The sequence below is a fragment of the Pelodiscus sinensis genome, chromosome 3 (assembly GCF_049634645.1).
Source record: "Pelodiscus sinensis isolate JC-2024 chromosome 3, ASM4963464v1, whole genome shotgun sequence".
NCBI lineage: Eukaryota > Metazoa > Chordata > Testudines > Trionychidae > Pelodiscus > Pelodiscus sinensis.
The window spans coordinates 170912982-170936628 of NC_134713.1; the positions used below are offsets into that span (position 1 = coordinate 170912982).

Below are 23647 nucleotides of genomic sequence, written 5' to 3' on the forward strand. Positions count from 1 at the left end.
AACGCACTGTATACCACTCAAAATATGGTGCTAGCCAGAGAAACATCAATGCTCTAAGAAGTTAGAATAAAACATGGAATGAATTTGCTGTGGTGTCTGGGCCCTTGTAAAGGGATAAGCTGGGGTATTTGCTTGCACTGCTGCCCGGCAAGCCCAGCCAAACAGTCAAACTGCAGATGGCAAAACCTAGTCTAACTCACATTGTAGTATAGCTACAGTTATAAAGGATCATAGAATCATAGAATTGGAAGGAAGCCTGAGAGGTCAAGTCCAGTCTCCTGCACTCTTGGCAGGACCAATCACTATCTAGTCCATCCTTGACAGGTGTTTATCTAACCTACTCTTAATCTCTAACAGATTCCACAACCTCCCTAGGCAATTTATTCCTAAACTATCCTTGATATGGTTTAAGTCCATTGCTTCCTGACCTATCATCAGAGTTTAGAGGAGAATATATTTTTTCTCTCTCCTCCTTGTAACAACTTTTTAGGTACTTGAAAGCTGTTATGTCTCCTCTCAGTTTTCCCTTCTCCAGAATAAACAATCCCAATTCTTTCAATCTTCCTTCATAGGTCATGTTTTTTAGACCTTTAAACATCAGCAAGAGGCAGGCACTGAACTTTTTAAACTTCTCTGAAAATGTTTTACTCTTTTGAGGGTAATTTCTTTCAACCACATTTTACTAATCTAGTTGGTTGCTGGTCTTCAGATACTTTGTCTACAGCTGCCTAATCAGTTTACAGCTAAATAGCACTATTTCTTATCAGTTGTATGTTTCCTAAATAGCTCTCCTCAGCAGCATTCTAGTGACACAGTTATTTTAACTAGTGAACTGCTCCCTCTTTTGGTGGATGGAATCAGTTAATAACTTGCCAGATTTGAATGTCCATTATGTCACACCATATTCTATATTTTAGTGTTCAGGACATTACAAGGCATTTGCATGTGAGCTTTTTTCTTATTGTTCCTTTCTGACTTCCCAATGTAGATCTAAAGTAACTGTGAGAAAAATCAAACCATCTTTTACACCACCAAAAAGAAATAGCACAAGAATATCAACAAATAAATTGAGATTAGTAAATTAATTTACTTCATTCTTTGCTTCAGTTTATCCTTTGCTGAGGAAAACTGCATAGCACAAAGTTAAACGGTCTTTTTCCTCAGAAATGTATATGGCCTGGTGCTCATCTCAGTTGGTCCATGGAAGAGGACAAGTTCTTGATTGGAGTTTAGGTCATGTTTATGTTTATGTCTTGGTAAGAAAGCTTTGCAAAAGGTGACCCAGATAAAGAATTTCACGACAAAAATCTCTCATTTTGTGATAGTTCTTTGTGCTCACTCTCATTTCCTGGTTTACAGTTTGTTCAATATATCGGTTTAGACACACAACACAATTATCCACTTCTACTTCTACCACCAGCATCACAAAGCTGATCCCAGAGCAGTATTAAAGGGACAGACAGACTATATGTAGGAAACAGATTTGTGTCAGGACACAGAGGGTAGGCTTTATTAGTTACTGAAACTGGGAGTCATACAAACAAAATCAAATACTAATTATGCTAACATTGGATAATATAACATTTCCCCCACTTAAAGAATAGGTCTGTAATATCTTACAATTATTTGATTGCATGATGACTGACTTCTATTATATAACTTGTAATATATTTGTCCAATCTCAGTCAGAAATCAGAGACTCTGTGATATTGTAAATGCTGTTCTATAGAGCTATATCTATGCTGCTTGCAAATGTAAAATGTAGATATTAAAATATATTGCAAGAAACACTTGTTAAATGAAAATGTTAAATTATATGCAGTTGAACAGTTTTTCCTTAATTTGCACCACATTGATTTTTTATGTTCTAAATTAAGTCTTCTGTTTGTATACAAATGCCCAATTTTATAGATTTTCTTAATTGGAAGCCTTCCTTTTTTGTGAACAATTTTGTGAATGAAACCACATGCTCTACATTTTGAGCTTCTCCCACTTCTTCTTGGTAACACAATGTCTTGGACTCACTTAAGGCCTCTTCTTGAGTTCCTTGTGCACATAAGACTTTCTACTGACATGTTAGTTTTGCACATGCAAGACTGAATGCTTAATGTACATGCTGCTCCACAGGGAATTCAAGAAGAATTAAGGTCAAGACTTTCCAACATAACATCTCAAGGTAAACTCTTTAGTCTGTATTTAGGCACTTAAGTAAATGGTGTGAGTTTAAAAAGTATTGAAATCCAGCACTTCCCACTAACCTCAATAGCAGTATCATTTCCCTGGGTCTGGTTTTCAGAAGTGACGAAAAATACAACTTCAGCTGAAGTTAGGAGAGCTGCAGAGGCTGAGGATCTCTGAAAAATCAATCTGACTGGGTTTTACAATTCAACTTCAGACTTTCAGAAAAAAATCAGACCCAGAAAGCCACTGCATTAAAAAATAATCACTTATTTTATATTAAAGGCCAAAGATTTCAAGCCTCAGTGATTGAAGTTAGGCATCTAAATAGAAGAGTCCTGATTTCCAAAAGGTTCATATTGACTTCATTAGGAGATGGGTTTACCAGAACCAATACTAACCATATTACTTCATTTTAAGGTACCTAAGAGTGAATTTAGAAGCCAAACTTCAGGCACCCAGGTTCTAAAATTGGCTTAAGGTTTTGAATTTTAAATATTTAATCAACAGGTTTTCAGAGTTAAAACATAATTTGCACTGCAAAGAAGGCTATTTTATCAATTACATTTATTTGACCAGACATAGAACATTTATTTGATAAACTGTTCTAGTGAGGAAAATATAAACAGCTTCCTCAGAGCAAATAGTTCTTAAGTAACCTTAATACAATTTATAAGATTAGCCTTTGTGCATTACACTATCCTGGACACCTTATAATACTGAACAAATACTCTCTTCAGTGTGTGCATGCGGCTTAGCAAGTAGTATAGCAAGGTTATATTAGGTTTCCCAGAATAACTGCAATTGTTCAAGACAATTCCTACGGATGGAGTAAAGAAAGAGGCATTCCAGCAACATTCTACTGAATTTGTACCAGAATTTTAAATGAATTTTGCCCTTAACTGAGTCAATGTAAAATGAGGACAGAGCACATGGTTATTTTTTTTTTTTTTAAAAAAGAGCATTAGGGATTAGTTAATTAAGAGATAAGGCTAGAGGAAGGGAAGAGTCATGTGATAACGGTCCCCCACTGGGAGATGAATGCCTAGACAAAGTTATTTCTGGTAAATAAACAGTGAGGAAATACAGAGCTCTTTATTTCCAGTTAAACTGAAACTAGTCATACTTGTAGCAATCTTTTACAAGACTTCATGTCCATTCTGTTCAGTGACTGACACATTTATTTGAGGATCCCACAGTACTTTACAAACATTGATGAACTAGGACTCAGTGTACTTAAGGTAGGTAAGCTCACAAACCTAGGAATAGAACCCAGATTTGAACACACCCAATTCTGTACTTAAACCACCAGAAATGGTTCCCCAGAGTAATCGTAATTAAATTGTTTTATGGATGTTAGAACACTAGAATGTCAGTGTACTATTTGTGAACAGCTATTCTGATTGGTGATGCAGGAAAAAAACCCAGACTTCCAGAAAAAGCTAGCATTAAAATTAAATGCACTACAAAAAGTCAGCATAAAACAACTATGTGGCAGATCTGCAGTGGATCATCTGATTAGACTTTCCAGCCCCTCCTGATAGTATTGAATCTCAACACATTAGAAAAAGAATACCAGGTTATCCCCTCCTCCCAAAACAGAATCAATGACTGACCAACTAGAAACAGAAGTCAGGAGACACGAGGCACACCTGAAACTTAGAACAACTTTAATCAGCAGAATATAGGAAAGGATGACATCAAAACACTATGGATGTTAACTGCTCCCATGTACATGATTAACCAATAAGCTTGGGCTCATTAGTTAATCCTCAGTTACAAGCAACCGTCCCATCTCTATATCAGAGGCAGTGGGGGGCACAGGCACATGCCAGTTCCTACAGAGCTTCCTCCCCATCCTCCTGCTGCCTCCCATAGAAGAAGCACCTGCTCCCATGGAGCTACCTGCCCCAACCCCACTGCTGCTTCTGTATCAGAGACACCAGCACGGGGGAGGGGAACAGGCATGAGCACAGGCTCCTACTTGCCCCTGCTCCGTGTGTAAACGTATAACCGCTGACAATTTCAGTGGCTACAAAAATTAACATAATTTATCATCCCTACAAAACACATTTTGCTTCAGTGTTATAGAAAATGTCAAATATGAGAGATCTTTCATAAACTGACTGTCATGGTAAGATCTCACATTGAAACATAGAAGAAAAATGAAGCATATTTCTATAAGTAAGAGATACAAAAATAGCATCAGAATGAGACAACCTACCAATGAAATAGAAGTGAACAGTTATGTTAAATGAACCATTATTTCTCTCAAGCATATCCTAGGTAAAGGTATGTTAAACTCCCTGTACAAACACTAGATCTAGCTCATTTAATATATTTATCTGGCCCCTAGACACATTCATAAAAAAGATTTAGGTCCCTCTAGTTGCAAAAGCAACCTTTTATACAGAAGTTAATGTAGCTCTGTAGACCAAAAAAAAAAAAAATGTTCTTAAGGGGTGTGAAATGTCCCATTTATCCTAGTGGCACATTAGTGGTAAAATGTGAGTGCAGCTATATGCCTAATTTGCTTTGCAATTACTCAAATAGCATCTACAATTGTCCAAATAAACCAAGGACTGAGATAAGAATGGAGTTACACATCTCCTCCATACTTTCTTTGCCTTTTCAGTGAAGTTATGCCACTCTAGGTTTAATTTGGGATTGTTTGGGATCCATTTATATTGTCATCATCAAATGAACTATAACAGACCACTCTCCATGGAGTCTGAACTTATTTTAGTTAGAAAAAAATTACTGAAATTGTTCACACACAAAAAAAGATTAAGTAAAACCTGGACTTTCAAAATCTGTATTTGGATTTTTACCAATCTTCACACAAACTGGCTTTTTCTGTATCTGAGAATTTTTGGAGACAGGCAGGGAGCCAGGTCCTACCCACAAAGGCTACCTAACCATTGCAGTGACAGGCCTGCAGAGAGTAGAAAGCTGCATCCCATAAGTACTGAAGTCATGCCAAAGAGAGCTACCTCCTCTTCCCAGCCATTCAGCATAGCCCCAGAGGCCAGACCCATCTGCTTCCCCTACTGGACAGGGCCTGTGCAGGGGAAGCAGATAGGGCCAACCTCAGGATGCTTTCCTTGGGCAGGGGAGCAGATACTTACAGGGTTTAGCTTTCTTTCCCTGACCTGATTTCAGGCATTTAGCATAGACCTGTTCATTTCCTCTATGCAGCAGGCTGACTCTGAAAGACAGGAAGCAGGGTTCTGGCAGCCAAGATGCCCTATGATGTAGGGAGCAGAAGAGTTCCTCAATTGCGACACTGCAAGTTACTCCACAGCCTCAGCTCTCATGAAGACAACTTGCCACCTTTCCCTAGTCTTGGTTTTTACCTATTTTCAGCATTTTTTAAATTTTTTTTTTACAATTTATGAACACTGAAATTGCCAGGAAATCAAAAATAAAACAAAAACAGAGGCCCACCTGTATTATATTTCCAGATCTATTAGATCCTCCAAATCCATCTTCCCTGCCCATGCTGGTTTATAGAAAGGTTCTTGACTGACCAATGCAGAAGGTAGTATGGGGAGCCTTCTGAGGGACATACAAGACTATAAGTAGTGTGTGTGAGGCTATGGCTAGACTGGGAAGGGGGGTGTAAAAAACTCTGCCACATCCAGGGAAAAAACATGTTTGCTAAGAAGGGGGCTTCCGAAAGAGGGTTTTTTCCCCGACATTTGACCCAGTCTAGACAGGCCAAATGTCGGAAAAGTCTCTTCCGACAAAACAATTGGAAAACAGTATGCAAAATGCGGAGCACATTTTGCATACCTTTTTCCAACAAAAACTTGGTCTAGCTGTACCGTGTGTGTGTCTGTGAGAGAGAGATAGATAGATATAGGGGGATACAGAAGACAATTGCAATGGAGCTAGCACCAGGTATTCTCAACCAACAGAAAGCACAGTAGTTAAAGCAGACTTGTGGGAACCAATGGTCTTAGCAAACAACTTGTACTATATGGTTTTTACACCATAGTAAGAGGGTTTCCTATGGTAGAAAGAAGTGTTATCTTCCCTTAATAACTACAGGTTTGGGGCTTCAGGAAGTTTCACTTACTAAGTAGGTGTGCTGTAACATAAATAAGAATCATTCATTACAAATGTTATACAACAGATTACAACTTACATTTTGAAGCTGCACAACTGCAACCAGGTAATTAGCGGACATGAACAGGAGACTCAGATCTCTGGACACTTATGAATGAAGCACAAAAGAATCGCAGACCTGAATGCTATTTTTTTTAATGTGCATAGTAGTTTGCAACAGAAAAGGCAACATATCTTACCTTTTGTGAAAATAAATAGCAGGTTTTGTTTGTCCTGTTTAATTTACTTCTGAGTGAGCTTCAATTGTGTTTACTCATTAGCTCTTTAAAAAAAAATGTATCACTCTGCTAAATGATGATCAGACTTTTCAGTAGAGGTCAAGACAGAGTTAGCTAACTGAAGTAACTGACACTAATATTATAATCATCTTAAATTTTTAGTCAGAGAATTGCAAGTGTTGCATATCTAGGTATTTCTCTTATCCTGTGATTAACACTATGGAGCAACAAGGTAATCAAAGTTAACAATTCCAAAGCTCAGAACAACTTTTTCTAAAAATAAAATTTTAAAAGTATTTAATGTCAACACCTAAAGCATTTATTTTGATACTCTCATTTTTTTACATATGATACATTCCAAATTTTACAAGTAGTCCACAGATATTAAAGTTATAGCCAATTTATTACATGTATTTTTTCCCTGATATTGAAACCATGTTTTATAAATATTTCTACAGTGAACATAAATACATGCAAAAAAAAAAATCAGAAAAGAAAATGGATTAAGTAAGAACGACTAATCTCACTAAAAATAGGATAATTTGTGTACTTTGCTAGTTTTGCAGCCATAATTCAACGAATCCATTCATCCTTCTCCATCTCAGAAAAATGAGAAAAGTGCCTTCTATCAATATTTTGATTTACCCAGGAAATCTGTCAATGTAACAAATTGTGGCAGACAACACTATTATTTCTGGAATAACTACATCCATGATAAAACTATTTTCAATGCAATTTTAACTACAAAAGTTTCCTGGACATGTGGAATAAAGCAGAAGCAGCAAGCCTTTCAGTCAAAGAAATTGTGTTGCAGAAGAAAATTTTTATATGACCTGCACAACAAGAAATTGATGCTATAACTAAGGAGAGGAAAGTAGACTGATGAAACTTTAATGCTGATTTTCTTCCTGCAGATTTTGCAACTCTTCTATAAAAAAGTGAGATAGACACTTGAAGATCAGGGCCATTAGAAACGAGAGTGTCATATCTAATAGCAGCCTTAAAAATAAGTACTTATAATTTTTCAGTTTCTCTATTTTGTATTATGTCTATATCTTAACTCAAGACTATTTCCAAGCCTGTGGAGAACTGTCCTGTACACTGTAACATATACAAAATTATTCTGAAACATTACATCTGTAAAAAACCAAACCATTCAAACCTATTGTAAATGAAGACTGCAGCCATTGAAAGTACTGCTTGTTTGGGCTGAAGAAGAAAGCAAGACTTAGTAAAAGAATCACTTTGATTCTTAAAAATCAGAGCTATGTAAATAAATTGTTTTAGTAACTTACCAAACTTGAAAGGCATTAAAGGTTATGGATTTTCTATCATAAACCATGTCTTTTAGAGATTTAGTGGGGGGCGGAGGGGAAGTCTAACATGGCATTTACTACATTTAACTAGAAAACTCACTGCCTTCAGGCACTCACACACCAAGTGCAAAATCTGTGCAGGTATAGATTATATTTATAAAATATACTATAGACAAACATCTTTCCAGAGCTTTAGTAAAGTGTTTGCTATGTCAGAAAGTAAATTTACTTGATACAACTGAAAGAAAATGAACAGTAGCAAACATAAATGCTCTGTGACTTGTGTCCTTCATACACAGAAAAAAAGGTTTATTTTTTGTCTGAGGGTTTCTATTTGGAAACCTGGAATCAATAAACTGCAATTAAGATTTAAGTAGGATTTGCATCTTGAGAGATGGGCCTCTTCAAATTAACACAAAATCACCTTTCATATGACTATATATTTCCATTGCCTTAAACCGTCTGAAATACATCAACCCTTTAAATTTGGGAAAACAATCACATTATGGAAAATGAAAGGGTTTCCCTGTTGCACTAAAACTGCAAACCACACAATATTCATAAGGTGTGCAATGCTCCAGTTATAGCTTTAAATTAAATTGTTTTACTTGTTAGCAAGTGTTAGTTTTCAGCAAAAAGAAAATCAAATAGAAGGCAAAAAAATCATAAAAATATGAATTACAAAATAATTTTAGATACACAAAGTTTATCCATTGATGCAGACAGATACATCCATTTGCTACATTATTATCATCCTTACTTTATTCCATCTCACTTACATAGTTTAAGTGTTAAAACGCAGAGTAATAAATAAAGTGAAATGGCTCAGATTACAAGCAAAGGGCAAAACACAATCCATAATTGTGCTCAATCTAATCTCCATTTCAGCAGTTTTTTTTCCTCTTGTTAATTCATTTAGAAAATAATCAGAGTCAGATTTCCAAGAGGAGTCATTCTTTTGCACCAAAAACTTAAGTTCATTTGCCCAAGTTCTATATCCCCAAGAAGTTTCAGGGGAAGGAAGTACAGTGCAAATAATACTACTGGTAAAACCTGCTTACATCGAAAAAAAAGTTAACATGGTTATTGTAACCAGGAACTTTTCAAAACAAATTGGAAAACAAAAAGTAAATAGAAGGACTGGAATTGTCTCTTTATTTTCCTCAGTTTTCTCAACTCCCTCTTTTGTTTGGAAAAAACTTACTAGGTTACAAAAATCATCATAAATAAAGTTCCAGTCTTCAGATTATAACAAATTATAAATGCTGCCAATCAATGCCAACTAGTGTTTGATTTGCTTCTTGTGCATGTCCAATTTCTTCTGTGATACTGTGCTGTTGCCAGAGTTTTTGAATCTTTTTAAACCGTTCTTTACACAGGTGTAAGGGATTCCCACGCCTGAAAAAAAAAACAAAAAACAAAAACATTTATCAGAAAACTAACAATGGTAAAATCTTACAGAACACTTATGTACTCACAGATAATACACAAAGCACGTACATAATCTTTTAGTGTTAGTGTATGTATAGTATTTTAGTTGCAAAAACTGCACTGACAATTGATTCCAAAGTAATTTGATCTTATAGTATTTCAGCTGACCCTCTATAGACAAGATTTTCATCTTGCATAATGAGCATCATTAAAAATGAGGGCCCTTTACATTTGTGCAGATTCAGGTCATCTCTTCAGGATGAGCAGAGATACTTATGTCTGAGCTTGAAGCCCTATGCTCCCCCACACTAGGAGGAATACTGGAGAAAAAATAATCTGGAAAAGGAGAAGAAATTGAGGTGAGAATTATGGCACGTGTTTCAACTCCACTATATTTGAGCTATCGTATTCTAGGCGAGCTATATATTATGGCAAACCTGGAAAAAAACTGCTTAGGGTGGTATTTCCACTCTAAAGCCTGTGGAAATAGAGGAGTAAATAGTCAGGTGTCACTATATGGTCACAAATATCACTTTAGTGGTACAGCACAAGCTTCATTTATCTTGCCCAGGCAAGAATGACCTTGTACAAGACAATACATGGGCTGATACACTATTCACCTCATCTCCTATCAGCATTATGAACAAAAAGGTGGCACTGCTACAGAAAGGGGGCGCACCCTCACAACACACCATCTCTGATCTGTTTGAGTTCTCTATGACTATTAAAGTCTGGTATAGGTTACAAACTGCCTGAGGGCTGAGGTATCAGCATGTACAAAGACGCTCCAAGATCAGGGCTATGTAAAAGTGAGCTTTAAACAATCTTTGTATGTCATCACCAGCTTACACTTTATGATTCTAACCATTTGCAAAGATCTGGCCCTGCTGTCTATAAAGCTAGTGAGAGTACTGAAGGCCTAGGTACCTCCTCCCTCTAAAATTAAAGATTTCAGCCTAAAAACCAACATGCAGTTCTACATTAAATCAATTTGTGTCAAGGTTTTCATCTGATACAGATAAACACATAATAATACACAAACTGTGCATAAAGATAGGATATATTTGCCAGTAGTATGGTCTATAGAACCTCAAGAAACCTCTTTATCCCTGGCAAATTATTTCTCATCAGATGTTTCCAACAAAGAATGTATTTTAAAAAAGGTTTTAGACATTATGCCATACACAACTACATTATTGCCCAACTTTAGCAGCTTTGCTATACATTATTTAACTTATAACTAAGCTTATTATAAGAACCAACTGCTTTTGAGGGTAAAGAGAAGTGTTCCCATTAATATTTTAGAACATTCTTTTAAAAATGTACCTGAGTCCCTGGTCTGTCTCTCCATAGTCATCAAGATAGGGAGGAGCATAAAAGCAGCCCTTGGTTTTTCCAGCTAAAAACAGCACTTGGCATTCTCGTACTCTGGGGAGGGAGGGAGAGAGAGAGAGATTTTGCTCATTAATTTTATGATGTGACTACATTTCTAGTATTTTTCCAAGTACTGCGGACTTGCAGCTTGCACGTGTATCTGTGATTCAGTATAATGTGCACGTACTGTGGAATTTAAAAATGTAACTACCATCTGCAAATATTTGTATCCTTCCTATGCCATGTGCATATTATATACATATTAAAAATAGTTCTAACAAGATTCTGTTCCATTTTATCTGTTACAGTGTAATTTTCAGTGTGCTTGGACTAATCAATTTGTAAGCTACTTAAGAACACTGCAAGAAAATACATCAGTTTTGCTTCCCATTAACAAATATTTTTTAAAAACCTAAATGTAAATTGTGCATTGAAGAGGTTATACTGTACATGTCTAATAGGAGTTGTGTTAACTGATGGCAGATTTAACAGTTTTTTTCCTGTGAAATTAATTCAGAGCTATGCTTTATACCAAAGTTATTTTCATTATTTCCAAAAAACAAAAGTTTACCATGATCATTTCATTTATTTGCAATGAAATGTTACACAATACATGGGGAAATCCTTATCTGATCAGCTATGGACCTTCTAACAGATTTTATTACATCAAAAATAAAAGCTCTTAAAAATTCTGAAGTGCAATGAAGATTAAAAAAATCCTATTTTTTGTGCATCTATTAACTTCTTTTCTATAAGCATAACTCTCCTGACATACAGCACAACAGTCACATTTATGGATATATCTGTGTACCCTACTAAAAAAGTTTGGATGTAATAAAATCCTTACCTGAGAAATATGCCCACTCCAGAGCCACATGAATATGTATGTGCAGTACAGGCGCCAACATCTTCCCCTTCTAACTCCGTTTGACAACAATAACTCTGAGAACATAGCATGGTCCCACATACAAGGCACAATGTTGGTGCTCTGCTTTTATCACCACCTGATTTTGGACACCTTTATGTAAGCAACCAAAACAATTCAACACACGTAAGTGAAAACAGTTACAACTTTACTATGAAGTTATAGCTCAGTACAGGTTGTACCTCCCTGGTCTGGCACCCTAAGGACCTGACTGATTCTGGACCAGGGAACTTGCTGGACAAGGCAAGGTCAAAGCTGCAGCCCAGGGCTCTGCTCTCCCCGCAGTGGCCTGGGACTCCGCTGCTGTTTAGAGCTCTACTCTCTCCCTGGTGGAGGCACCACTCTCTCCTGGATGGCTTCCTGCTACGCTGGCCTCTGAGAGCTCTGCTTTCTCCCCAGCAGCTCTGCTACTGCCTGCGGCTCCGCATTCCCCCCTGGGGGAATAGGAGCGGCCTAGACTAGCTGCCAGCAACTGGCACCCTAGGCAAACCATGCAATCAGCGCCCCCACCTACAAACCCCTCAATGATACTGTGCCACCAGTAGGCACCACATTTAACTTGACGCCCTAGGAAACCGCCTAGTTCACCTATATGGATGGGCTGCTCCTACTGGGGGGCTCCGCACTCCCCCTGCTGCCTGTGGTTCTGCACTCCCCTCAGCAACACTGGAGTTTCTGGAGTTTAACATTTTTTAAAACATAATCAACACTTGAGGGGGAGGGGGAGGGAGTCACTCTGCTCCTCCACAGCTCTGCACTATTCCCTGCTCACACCCTCACTATCACCGGCGTGGAGGGCGGCTCTGCGCTCCCCTCCAGCAGCTGTGCTCTGTTCCTTCCGGAGGCTTTGCTGCCCCCAGGACTCCATCTCGGCCTCCTACTTTCGCAATGGTCCTGGCCCCAGCCCCATAACTTATCCCGTGAGAGCACTCACGGGATCACCAGAGGATGCTGGACCAAGGAAATCCAGATTATGGAGTTTCAATCTGTACTTTAAATGGCAATCAACAGATTCAAATTTATTCTGGAAACTTCTTGTTAAGTGAAGTTACAGATTCCTCCTTCCCCCCAACTTCTACTTTATGCTTTATTGAAATAAGTAATCAAGATAAAGCACTTTAGTGAAAAAAGATAACAGTAAACCTGTATAAGTGGCGAGGAGTCCTGTGGCACCTTATAGACGAACCGAAGTGTTGGAGCATAAGCTTTCGTGGGCAAAGACCCACTTCGTCAGATGCATGGGTCTTTGCCCAGTGAGGAACCACCTGATCAGTATCACCAGCAGTGGCACCTCCGGCTCCCGCGCTCCACCAGAGGTGCCGCTGCTGGTGATGCTGATCAGGTGGTTCCTCAGTGGGCAAAGACCCATGCATCTGATGAAGTGGGTCTTTGCCCACAAAAGCTTATGCTCCAACACTTTGGTTCGTCTACAAGGTGCCACAGGACTCCTCGCCGCTTTTGCAGATTCAGACTAACACGGCTACCCTTCTGATAGTAAACCTGTGTGTCATTTACTTTGAGAGATTAAAAAGACTGGAACTTTTCAGCTTAGAAAAGTGGAGACTAAGGGGGGATACGACACAGGTCTATAAAATCATGACAGGTATGGAGAAAGTGAATAAGGAAAAGTTATTTATTTTTTCCCAAACACAAGAACTAGGGGGTCATCAAATGAAAGTATAGCTAAGTTTAAAACAAATAAAAGGAAGTATTTCTTCATGCAGTACACAGTCAACCTGTGGAACTCCTTGCCAGAGGATACTGTGAAGACCAGGACTTTAACAGAGTTAAAAAAAAACCCACTAGATAAATCCAGGGAGGATAGGTCCATCAATACTTATTAGCAAAGATGGGTAGGAATGGTGTTCCTAGCCTCTGTTTGTCAGAGGCTGGAAATGGATGACAGGAGAGGGATCACTTGATAATTACCTGTTATGTTCACTCCCCCAGGCCATCTGACATTGGCTACTGTCAGAAGACAACATACTGGACTAGATGAATCTTTGGTTTGACCGAAAATTCTTACATTCATCTGTTATGTTTCTAAACAACCTTTTCAAGACTCTCCTGAAAGATTTTCCCATTCATCAAAACCAACAAATGGCTTTTAAAGATTAACATAATTACATAAAACTTACAAGAAATTAGATGCTTGATTAATGAGACAGCTGTAATCATCTGGAAGGTCTATTAATTTGTTAGATTCTCTTGCATAGCTAAAAGGAAACCATCAAATGTTTAACAAACAGTGGACACAATCATTGCAAACTCATATTTATGCAGTTTGGAATTTATGAGTGTTAATGTCAAGACCTTTCCCCCCCATTCCTCCAGATTCTACACCAGTGGATCTCAACCTGTGGCCTGCTTGCATCCCAATCAGCACAGAGCTGTGGCCCATGTGACTGCCCCAGAACCACACAGGCAGTATATATATGCATTGTGAGGATGTGGCCTGGCCTATGCAACACAGAGAGCTGCATATGCATATACGCCACAGTAAATAGGCTGAGAACTACCGTTCTACACAATGTAAGTTTTAATGTTCATATCTTCAGAAATAAGATAGAATCTATGAGGCTGTGACATCCAAGTTCAAGGTTGTACAAGAAGCAGTGCACTGCAATGTGCTGAATGATAAAGAGAACTACCAGCGACTATATCATCTGTAACCTGCTTATCTGTTCATGAATAGTAAAGGATGTTAAAAAAAATGAAATGAATAAAAAACTTCCAACTATCCAATTAGAATATTATAATGACCTGAAATGATCTTAATTTTAAAACTGATAGTCTATCATTTAATCAACTGACTTAATTTACTGATTTTTGTCATACCTCGGTATTAATCCAGCATTCCTTTGTACAGGTTTAAGATGAAAGTTAATTTAATATCATTTAGTTTGGAAGTTTAATTATAAAAATATATTTTCATGATAGAGTTTGTGTGTGTGTTAAATTACTTGAATAATGAAGTACAGGTTGAACGTCTCTAGTCCAGCACCCTTACAACCTGATCGGTGGCAAACCAGAGAATTTGCTGGACCACAAGAGGTCAATACTGTCTAGCAACATTACCAACACTTCCACTGCTTACTGGGCTCTCAGAAGTCATTTAGGGGTAATTTAGAGCTAAGTAACAACACAGAACACCAAGCGCCGGATTGGTGGCTGTAAACAAATATTATAGGACCGCAGGAAACTTGGTCATATCCATGATAAATGGACAGCTGACTAATTAAAATCATGCCAGACCTCAGATGTTGCTGGATCAGAGAGGTTCAACCTATACCAATATTTAGCCTCCATTCTGAGTAAATAAACAATCTTCTCTAAAACTGATAACATTACAACTTTGTTTTCAAATGTCCGATTTCAAAGAAAAAAAGTTTTGTTTCTGAGAGCAAACAATTTAAATGCAATTTTGCACATCAGTTGGAGTTTTTGTAACTAAGTTTACACGTCTTTAAACCTGGTATGTTCTAGTTCAGTGTTTCTTAAAGTGTATTCCGCGGTCAGAGGTGTACCATGGAGAGATCAGAATTCAAAATGGCCACCCTTAAAGGGACAAGCCTTCCCTTGCCCCAACTTTTCCCTGGGGGCTTCCCCCCCCAGCAAAAAAATCCTTGGTGTTCCCCATAAAAAAAAAATATTTGGTGTTCTTTGGTCTTAAAAAGTTTAAAAAGCACTGTTCTAGTTGAACCAGTAGTTGTGGGCTTGATGCAGGAACTTATTGATGAAAAGTTGGCCTGAACATTATGCAGGAAGTTAAATGAAAAGGATTATAATGATCCATTCTGTATTCACAAAAATCTCTGAATTTAAGCAACATTTCATTCTCCTTATAAATAAATATATCTTGATTCATCCTCTAATACCATGGTATCCGACCAGTTTTAAAGCAATAGCCATTCTAATGGCTATTGCTAGAGCAAACTAGCCACGCTCAACCAGCCAAATAGCCACATGTGGCTAATGGCCAACGTGTTGGACAGCACGGCTTCAATATACATGTACTTCCGAACTGCATTCTGAAGCTGTATTTTTTACATTTTGTTATAGGAGAAAAAAAAAAATCTTCTCTCCCGTTCTAAAATCCCTCCATACTTACCTTATGGCTTGTCTCCTGCCTTCTAGGTACCTTTTTACTTCACTGTTACTACACCAGCTTCAACAGAAAAAAAAAGAGGCCTTTTAGTCTTCATTAGACAGTACTATAGAGGAACAACTACTAACAAGTTAAAGAATACAGATCTATTTAATCTTTCTGTCCCAAAGGACTTCTTCCAAAAATTGCTGCATATTACAGGAAATTTTTAAAATACATTCAAATTTCCACCTCAGAATACATGCATTACTAGAAAAATGTACTAATTTCTGATGTAGCATATTTTATGTTGGAATTAAAGAAAAAAGTTTCATACCTTTCTACTAAAGTGTTCATAATTTTGCTGTTTTCTTGAAAAAGGCAAATTAGGTTGCTTGGCAGGGAAAGATAGCTACATATATGTTCAAACTGGCTTGCCCCTGTGACTGTAAATTTAGAAAAAGAAAGACAATAAAACACTTTTATTTGGAAGATATCATCAACAGGAAATAAAACACAATGCTAATTAGGAAATATAATGAAGCATAGAGTTTTTATAGATAAATCTTCATATTAGTCATTTTATAATGTGTCTTAAGTCTTTTTAAACTTTGTATTAAGTCTCTTCATAATATAGAAACTTTGTATTAAGCCTCTTTATAATGTTATAGCCCTTAGGAATAATTAAAAAGAAAATGTCTTTGTACTTGAATAGATCTCTCCCCTTTGACTTAAAAGGATTTTCTTCTTGATGAATTAGATGTGAATGGATGAAGCGTGAAAGGCAAGCACCTCCAAAGACTAACATCTGAAACAGTTGGAATGGGGAAGAATAGGATCCAAACCCAAGGACATCAAGACTCTGTCAAGTGGATTCATTGTAAGGACCAGACACACGGATGACCTTGGAGAGTCAGAAGCAAGCACCCTCTTTAGAAGCAGAATTGGAGTTAAAAGTAAATGCCCTATTTGGAGCTGAGTGTGGCAGCAATGGAGATAACACTCAGAAGGCGGTGCCACAAATCTAATTAAGAACCAATACAGCTGAAGTGCAGACATTTACCTGAGAGTGAAAGCTTCTATAAGTGTTGGGTGTCTTGCAACATCGGAGCAACGATCTGGATTGACAGAAGCCCGGCTCCTTCCCCTCCCCCACCTAACTCACCTGGCCAGTGAAATTAAGGGGAGCAACCAGTTGGTAACTAAACAGCAAGTGTGTGCATGAGTGCAGTATATCATATGCATCTGATACAGTACTGATAATGTATATAAATAACCAATAAATGGGGCATTTTGCCTTATCCTGTGAAAAATATCCTGTGCAATTCTTTAAGTACAACATTTTGTGTCAGATATTTTTTAGTAAAAGTCATGTATAGGTCACAGGTAATGAATAAAAATTCACAGAAGCTGTAACTTGTCCCTAACTTTTACCAAAATCATCCCTGGCAAAATGGGAAGAGAGAGAAGTGTTTAGCACTTTGCTCCACTGTGTGCAACAGCAGAGAGCTGAAGCCCCCTGCACTCCGTTCAATGGCTGGGAGCTAGAGGGTTATCTCCTGCTGCCCCTCAGGACTGGGAGCTGGGTAACACTGGGGATCTCCCAGTACTCTGCAGGGCTGAAAGCAGTGGAAGGGAAACCACTGCCTGTGATGGGTGAGACCTCCAAGATATCCCTTGCTGTTCTGCAGGGGTAGGAGTTGGGAAGGTGGGGACTTCCCCACTGCCAGCAGCAGCTAGGCAGCTGCCAGGGCCCAATATCACAAAGGTCTCTGGAAGTCAGATTCCGAGACTTCAGTTAGCGCTGACACATACTAGTGGCCTTAATTATAATGAAAAACGTTGACAGCTCTAAGATGTGGTGTGGATTTAAGGTTAGTGAGGTGCCAGATTGAAAGACCTGGAGACTGAAATTCTTTATTTACTTACAAAACAGATGTAACACAAGCAACGGCAGGGCAAATTAAGGTTGCCAGTTAGAACCAGTTATGACTCATGAAATGAGCTCTGTGATAAGATGTGGTCCAGACTATGAAAAAATTGGGAAGCCCAGCTAAGTAAATCGGAAGAATGGTGTTTTTCCACTCAACGTCTTGCATACCATCCACTAAAAGTATCATTTACTCTTTGGTGCATTTTCTGATGAGGCATATGGTAAGATGGTCATACAGAAATGTTACAGTGTAAGAGCTAGTTTTTGATAATAGTCTATCTGAAAAAACCCTAATTTTAGTTCAAAACTAAAACATCAAATAATTCAGTTTTAAATATGGGGAATTTATAATATTATATTATAATATTCGTGTGCACTATTTCTTTTTGATTATGACTAGCACCTTCAGACTTATCCATTTTTTCTGAACCATAACTGAAATTGACCTGGGTTGTTGCTAACACAGATTCAACTGTAAACATAGTGTAACACTTTCACAATTAAGGGTTTTAATTAAAAAAAAAAAGGGAGCAGGGGCAAATCTTGAAGAAGAATTCTGAAGGTAATAAAGATGAGATTTCAAACAAGCAATGAGCCTTTACTTCCTTTTAAGCACTAGAATATCAATTTTGTGTGCTATATTATTTTGAAAAAAGAAGATACAACAGTGGAATATTGTTTGGATTTTGCTTATTTTTAATTAAAGTGACTTTTAAAAAATAAGAAAACCTTTTTTGTTATTTTGCAGTTTTGTGCAGATACAGTCCTGAATCAGTAATGTATCCACTGAAGCTACTACAGAAAGGAAGTTTTAATGGGTTTTATTCTCTTTAGCAAAAGCATTGTTTCCTAGGAATTTACCAAACTGTCCCTGTACACCTAGCAATATATAGAAAATACCTTGAATTTCTGATGGTGCTGGAACTCCATTTAAATAATGGAAAAACAAAGCAGAGCATCTCAGGAAAGGCATAATCCCAGCTTTTATACTTCTCCACAGATGCCAGCCTGAGGACATTTCTTTCAAGGCACTTAAAACAAAATGAAGAAAATCAGAGAGAGAGAGAGACAGAGACAGACACAGAGAAATACTGTTACGACTAAGTTAAGAAAATATAGCTAATCCAAAGCTGATGAGTTAAATAAAAGTATATTTAATAAAAATTAGGCCACACTTCATACTAAGCAGGTTTTTTACACTTTGAAACTAACATTAATGGGAAGATAACCATTTTTATGGTTCTCTAACTTATCTGATGATACAGTAAAGAATCAGATATTTAGGACAGGCTGAGTAAGTAGTAAATCTCAGAACACAGCTGCAACCTATAAAGATTTACTTACATATGACAAATTGCTGATCAAAATTATCCTGCAGTACAATATCACTGAACTCTGAGGAGGTAAATTACAGAAATTTGTTGATTTGTCATGTGACTTTTTTCAGTCAATCATGAGCCAGGATTAGTGTGTAGCACACAAGGAGCAAAAACTTTTGAATTTAAAATATGATTCTCTTAATAGCATCAGTATATAAAATTCACCCTTTATGGTGTTACAGATTGGTGGTGGGATTAAGAAGGAAACAATGATTGTGTAAGATAGAGACTATCATTTTACCTTCCTGTATGTTGGCAAAGAAATTTATACAAAGTAAGCACTGCAACTTCTTCTTCACCATTAGGGTTTTCTTGGTCCATGCCATTTTCTTCTGAAGAAAGAAAAAATATATCAAGTACAATTCTAAATGTAAAAATCATTTAATTATTTTTAAATGGAAAAATCTTTTTTAAAAATAGCTGAGAGGAGGTGAAACTCTGAATACCACTGGAGTTTATAAAACAATAATTGAAGACCTGGGCTATATTATCATCAGTATACAACATCTAAAATAATTATATAAATTTTGTTCTTGGCCTTCTTGCCAAACAAGAAATGTCCCATTAAGAAACAAGGAAAAGACTGTTTTGTCTCCCTCTCTCTACCCAGGGATCAGATCTGGTGGCCAATGTCAGATAGATGTTTTGCGCACAATACATCATACCCAATCATTCTTGTTACATGAGTACTACAAGTAGAATGCATTAATTCCTTTCTTTAGGAAACAGTTTATTTTCTTTGTGAAGCAAAAGTTTAAACCTGGCCTATACCATAAACTTTTGCCAGTACAACTTTTGCCAGTACAAGCTATGCTGGTGAGGATGTGGGTTATAACTGACAGAGCATGCTTTTGCTGATATAATTTGCATCCCTACTGAGGATAGTGTGCTGGTACAAAATAGCAGTATAGCTGTACTTTCAAGTGTAGACACAGCCTTAATGTCCATTTTAAAAAATGGATAATGAAACAAAAAAGGAGGCATTACCTGTTGATGAAGTAAGTAAAATTTGTACTATGTGCGCCATTGTGACAAGATGGAAGATGTGAAGATCTCCAGTGCCAAGACTAACCCCTGAAAAATCCTGACAGTATACAGCAGGAAAAGAAAGCACCAAGCTTACCTGTAATAGAGAAGTGTAAGAGAATGAATGTCTTGACTACACCTGAAAATATAGCTATGCTGTCTTCTGCCACGCAGCCTCAAGAATCTGTCAAGCTTTTTCTTGCCACCACCTTTTGTGCTGAAGGACAATCGAGGAAACTCATTTTTATGCCAGTTATCCCATTCCTTCATGTGACATAGGGGTAGCTATCAAATAAGCTGGTGTTCACTGCTCTTTTTCCCAAGTTGGAGAATAAAACTATAATATAGCAAAAAATATTAAAAATCTAAACAGCTGCAAAAAGGAATACTAGCCAGCTGTACTTTTCCCTAAAAATTCATGTGGCTATGCAGAAAATATGTAATTGCAGCTTTGACATAAAAAAAAGATGCCTAAGGGTAAACCTACACTGCAGAAAGCCCTGCAGTGAGACTGAGAACCTGGGTAAACTGATTAGGGCTTACAGTACAGGGCTAAAAGTAGCAGTTCCTGCATGGGCTGGAGACTCGGCTCTGAAACGCTGAGTTGATTTCAGAGCTGGGCTCCAGCCTGAGCAAGATATCCATGCTGCAATTTTTAGCTCCATAGATCATGAGGTTCACATTGTGTCAGTTGACACAGGTTTTGAGACTCATTGCCCATGGTCCTCTATTTGTAGTGTAGATGTATTCTACAGGAACTAAGATTTAGCTGTGTTCAATATGTAAAACTTACCAATAAATGAAACATGTCAATATCAAGTATGCATGGAAGAGTTCCATTTTTTTCATTAGGCACCAGTGCTGAATATATAAAAAACAAAAAAAAAAAGTTTTAATTACACAACAACCAATGGCATTGATTTTTGATACAGAAGAGACTATCATTATCTTAACTGTGTGTTTTAAATGTTGTAAGAATCTACTGATAAGATCTTTCAGTTTTTGGCAAGGAATAAATTAATTCAAGAACTTTGAGCAGGTTCTCTTCCAGTTTGCAAACTTTAGATACAAAGGATACAACTTTTAGGGTGCGTCTAGACTGGCAAGATTTTGCGCAAAAGCAGCCACTTTTCTGCAAAACCTTGCCAGATGTCTACACTGGCCGCTTGAATTTGAGCAAGAGCACTGACTTTGTAATGTACAAAATAAGTGCTTCTTGTGCAAATACTTTCACGCTCCCGCTCAGGAAAAAGCCCTCTTGTGCAAGAATACTTGCGCAAGAGGGCCAGTGTAGACATGGAAGAACTGTTTTGCACAAAAAAGCCCCGATGGCTAAAATGGCAATCGGGGCTTTCTTGCACAAAATTGCGTCTAGACTGGCCACGGATGCTTTTGCGCAAAAGCAAATCTTTTGCACAAAGGCACTTGCCAATCTAGATGCTCTTGTGCGGAAATACTTTTAACGGAAAAACTTTTCCGTTAAAAGTATTTCCGCAAAATCATGCCAGTCTAGACGCAGCCTTAATGTTTCTTCAGTTTTATCTTCTATAATTTCTCAGATAATCGTAACTGTTCACTGTAAGTTAATTTGCCAGGTCTATCAGTGTTAGGGATGTTAAATAGCAGGTAACAGAATAGTCAACTAACCGTATGAATTCTTAGCCGTTAGTTGACTATTATATATTCCCAGAGCGCATGACCAGCACCCAATGTGCTGCAACCCCACTCCTGGGGAGCTCCCTGCCACTCAGTATCAGAGGCAGCAGCACAGAGTGGCAGCAGCCCCTATAAACAGGGGTTCTAAGCCCCCTGAAGACAGAGGCTGCAGGGGAGGGGGAAGACAAGGGATGCTGTCACAGAGCAGCCTCTGACCACGGATACGGAGGCAGTAATGGGGGGGAGGGGTAAGTCGGCTAGATTAATTTGTAAGCCTAAACTTATCGGTTAATCATCTAGTCAACTACTCACTGACATCCCTAATCAGTATCTGTATTTATTACGCAAAAAAATGAGCACAGTGGAGTGAACTTACATGTGAAGAGTCTACAAAAGTGACCCTGTACTGCTGAAAGAGATGAAACTGTCCAGTGTGCTGCTGCAAACCTTGTTAATGAAGTAAGGCAGTCATCCTTAAAAAAAAAAAAATCCAATCTAAATGTCACAATTACAAATTCTTTAACATGCAATAAAATGATGCCTTTATAACCCTATGTAGTACTTCACTCTAGTTACTTAGCTATAGTATTTACCTCATATTTTGAGTGATAGAGATTATGCCAAGAATTCAATGTAATAAAGATATCAGTGTGTGTATGTATGCATGTGCACAAACAGATTTACAGAACATAGCTACAATTTCAAAGCTCTTTACTTTAGCTATCATTATGACCAGACAAACCCAATTCTATTATATTTAGTATTCATGAAGAACAAAACTGTTTAATTTTAACTTGAAACAAATGTAAAATATCAGATATTGATGCAGAAAAGGGTAGAACCCAAGTTAAAAAGAAGCTTTCCAATCATTTCAGGCTATAATTTTGGCACTCTGAATTAAAGAGAAATCCATGCTCAGGCCAGTGATTCAGAACTGAAGCTGATATTTTATCTTACCTGTCGGCAAGGTAAATGTTCAAATAATGGTTTATCTTCATCAGCTAAAATCCGTTCTGCAGAAGGTAAAAAACAAAATAAAGTTTCAGTGCTCTAAATTTAGAAATCCAGCAACCCCTTTCTGACACACAGTAATTGTTACTAAAAATAAACTGTTACCTATAGTCTGTATTGTGTAAGCACAGCTACCCCAGCACATTATGGGTACACGTGGATCTTCTTCATTGGGATGCACCTTAAGTCCCACTTTGTATGTTGCAGTGCCAAATGTTGTCAGCATCTCTTTAACGCTTTCAGAATAAAGACTCCTGAGATAAGAGAGATACTGTTTTGGCAGGCTTTAAAAAGACACTACTAGACAGTAAAAGTCTATTCTCACAACAGGCAAATTAAACATTAATTTGGAAGCATAATGTCTGAAAGCTCTGATAGTATAAAGTTGACAGTTTTTTTGGACCTTATTCAAGCAAGCAGTCTACTAACTAAACAGTCCTATTTGTGTGAATATGGAAAGGAGAATTTAGCATTTTGATGCTATTTTAAACAGCGTGCCTCATGCATGGAGGCAACTGACTTTTAGCTGTCTGGATTAGACTGGAATTTTACATATTTGTATAGCACTAACCAAACTCAGCCCTCAATAGACTTGGATGAATATAAGTAAAACTATAATGGAAGTAATATGTGCCAATTTGAGCACAGAATTTTTAATTTACTTTCCTATTAAAGAAAGAAGACCACTTACACAAATAATAATATTTCCAGATATCTGGATCCTGTAATTTACATTTCAATACAGGCAGTCCCCGAGTTACGCGGATCCGACTTATGTCGGATCCGCAGTTACGAACGGGGTTCCTCTCCCTGGTCTCCAGCAGACCAGGGAGAGGAAGCAAAGCGGCGGAACACGTGGGCAGCGGACAGGGCTGTCCGCTGCCCACGCGCTCCGAGGCTTGGCTCTGCTTTGCCCCTCCCCTCTCCCCCTGGTCTGCAGACCAGGGGGAGGGGGGGGGCAAAGCAGAGCCAAGCCGCGGAG

General features: G+C 37.8%; 1 protein-coding gene across 2 annotated transcripts in view; it reads right to left on the reverse strand.

Annotated features, from left to right (window-relative positions):
* Positions 1 to 6823: 6823 nt before the first annotated feature.
* UBR2 (ubiquitin protein ligase E3 component n-recognin 2) overlaps positions 6824 to 23647 on the reverse strand; it is a 120669-nt gene continuing 103845 nt past the window's right edge. For both annotated transcript variants that reach the window (XM_006122090.4, XM_006122091.4), the window contains exons 35-47: positions 22771 to 22919; positions 22612 to 22667; positions 22031 to 22127; positions 20792 to 20859; positions 19960 to 20095; positions 19214 to 19304; positions 18494 to 18624; positions 15998 to 16106; positions 15685 to 15741; positions 13712 to 13789; positions 11496 to 11666; positions 10601 to 10702; positions 6824 to 9241 (exon numbers count right to left, since the gene is read on the reverse strand). In XM_006122090.4, the coding sequence (XP_006122152.2) occupies positions 9100 to 9241; positions 10601 to 10702; positions 11496 to 11666; positions 13712 to 13789; positions 15685 to 15741; positions 15998 to 16106; positions 18494 to 18624; positions 19214 to 19304; positions 19960 to 20095; positions 20792 to 20859; positions 22031 to 22127; positions 22612 to 22667; positions 22771 to 22919 (1387 nt within the window). In that variant the 3' untranslated portion in view covers positions 6824 to 9099. The remainder of the gene's footprint in view (positions 9242 to 10600; positions 10703 to 11495; positions 11667 to 13711; positions 13790 to 15684; positions 15742 to 15997; positions 16107 to 18493; positions 18625 to 19213; positions 19305 to 19959; positions 20096 to 20791; positions 20860 to 22030; positions 22128 to 22611; positions 22668 to 22770; positions 22920 to 23647) is intronic.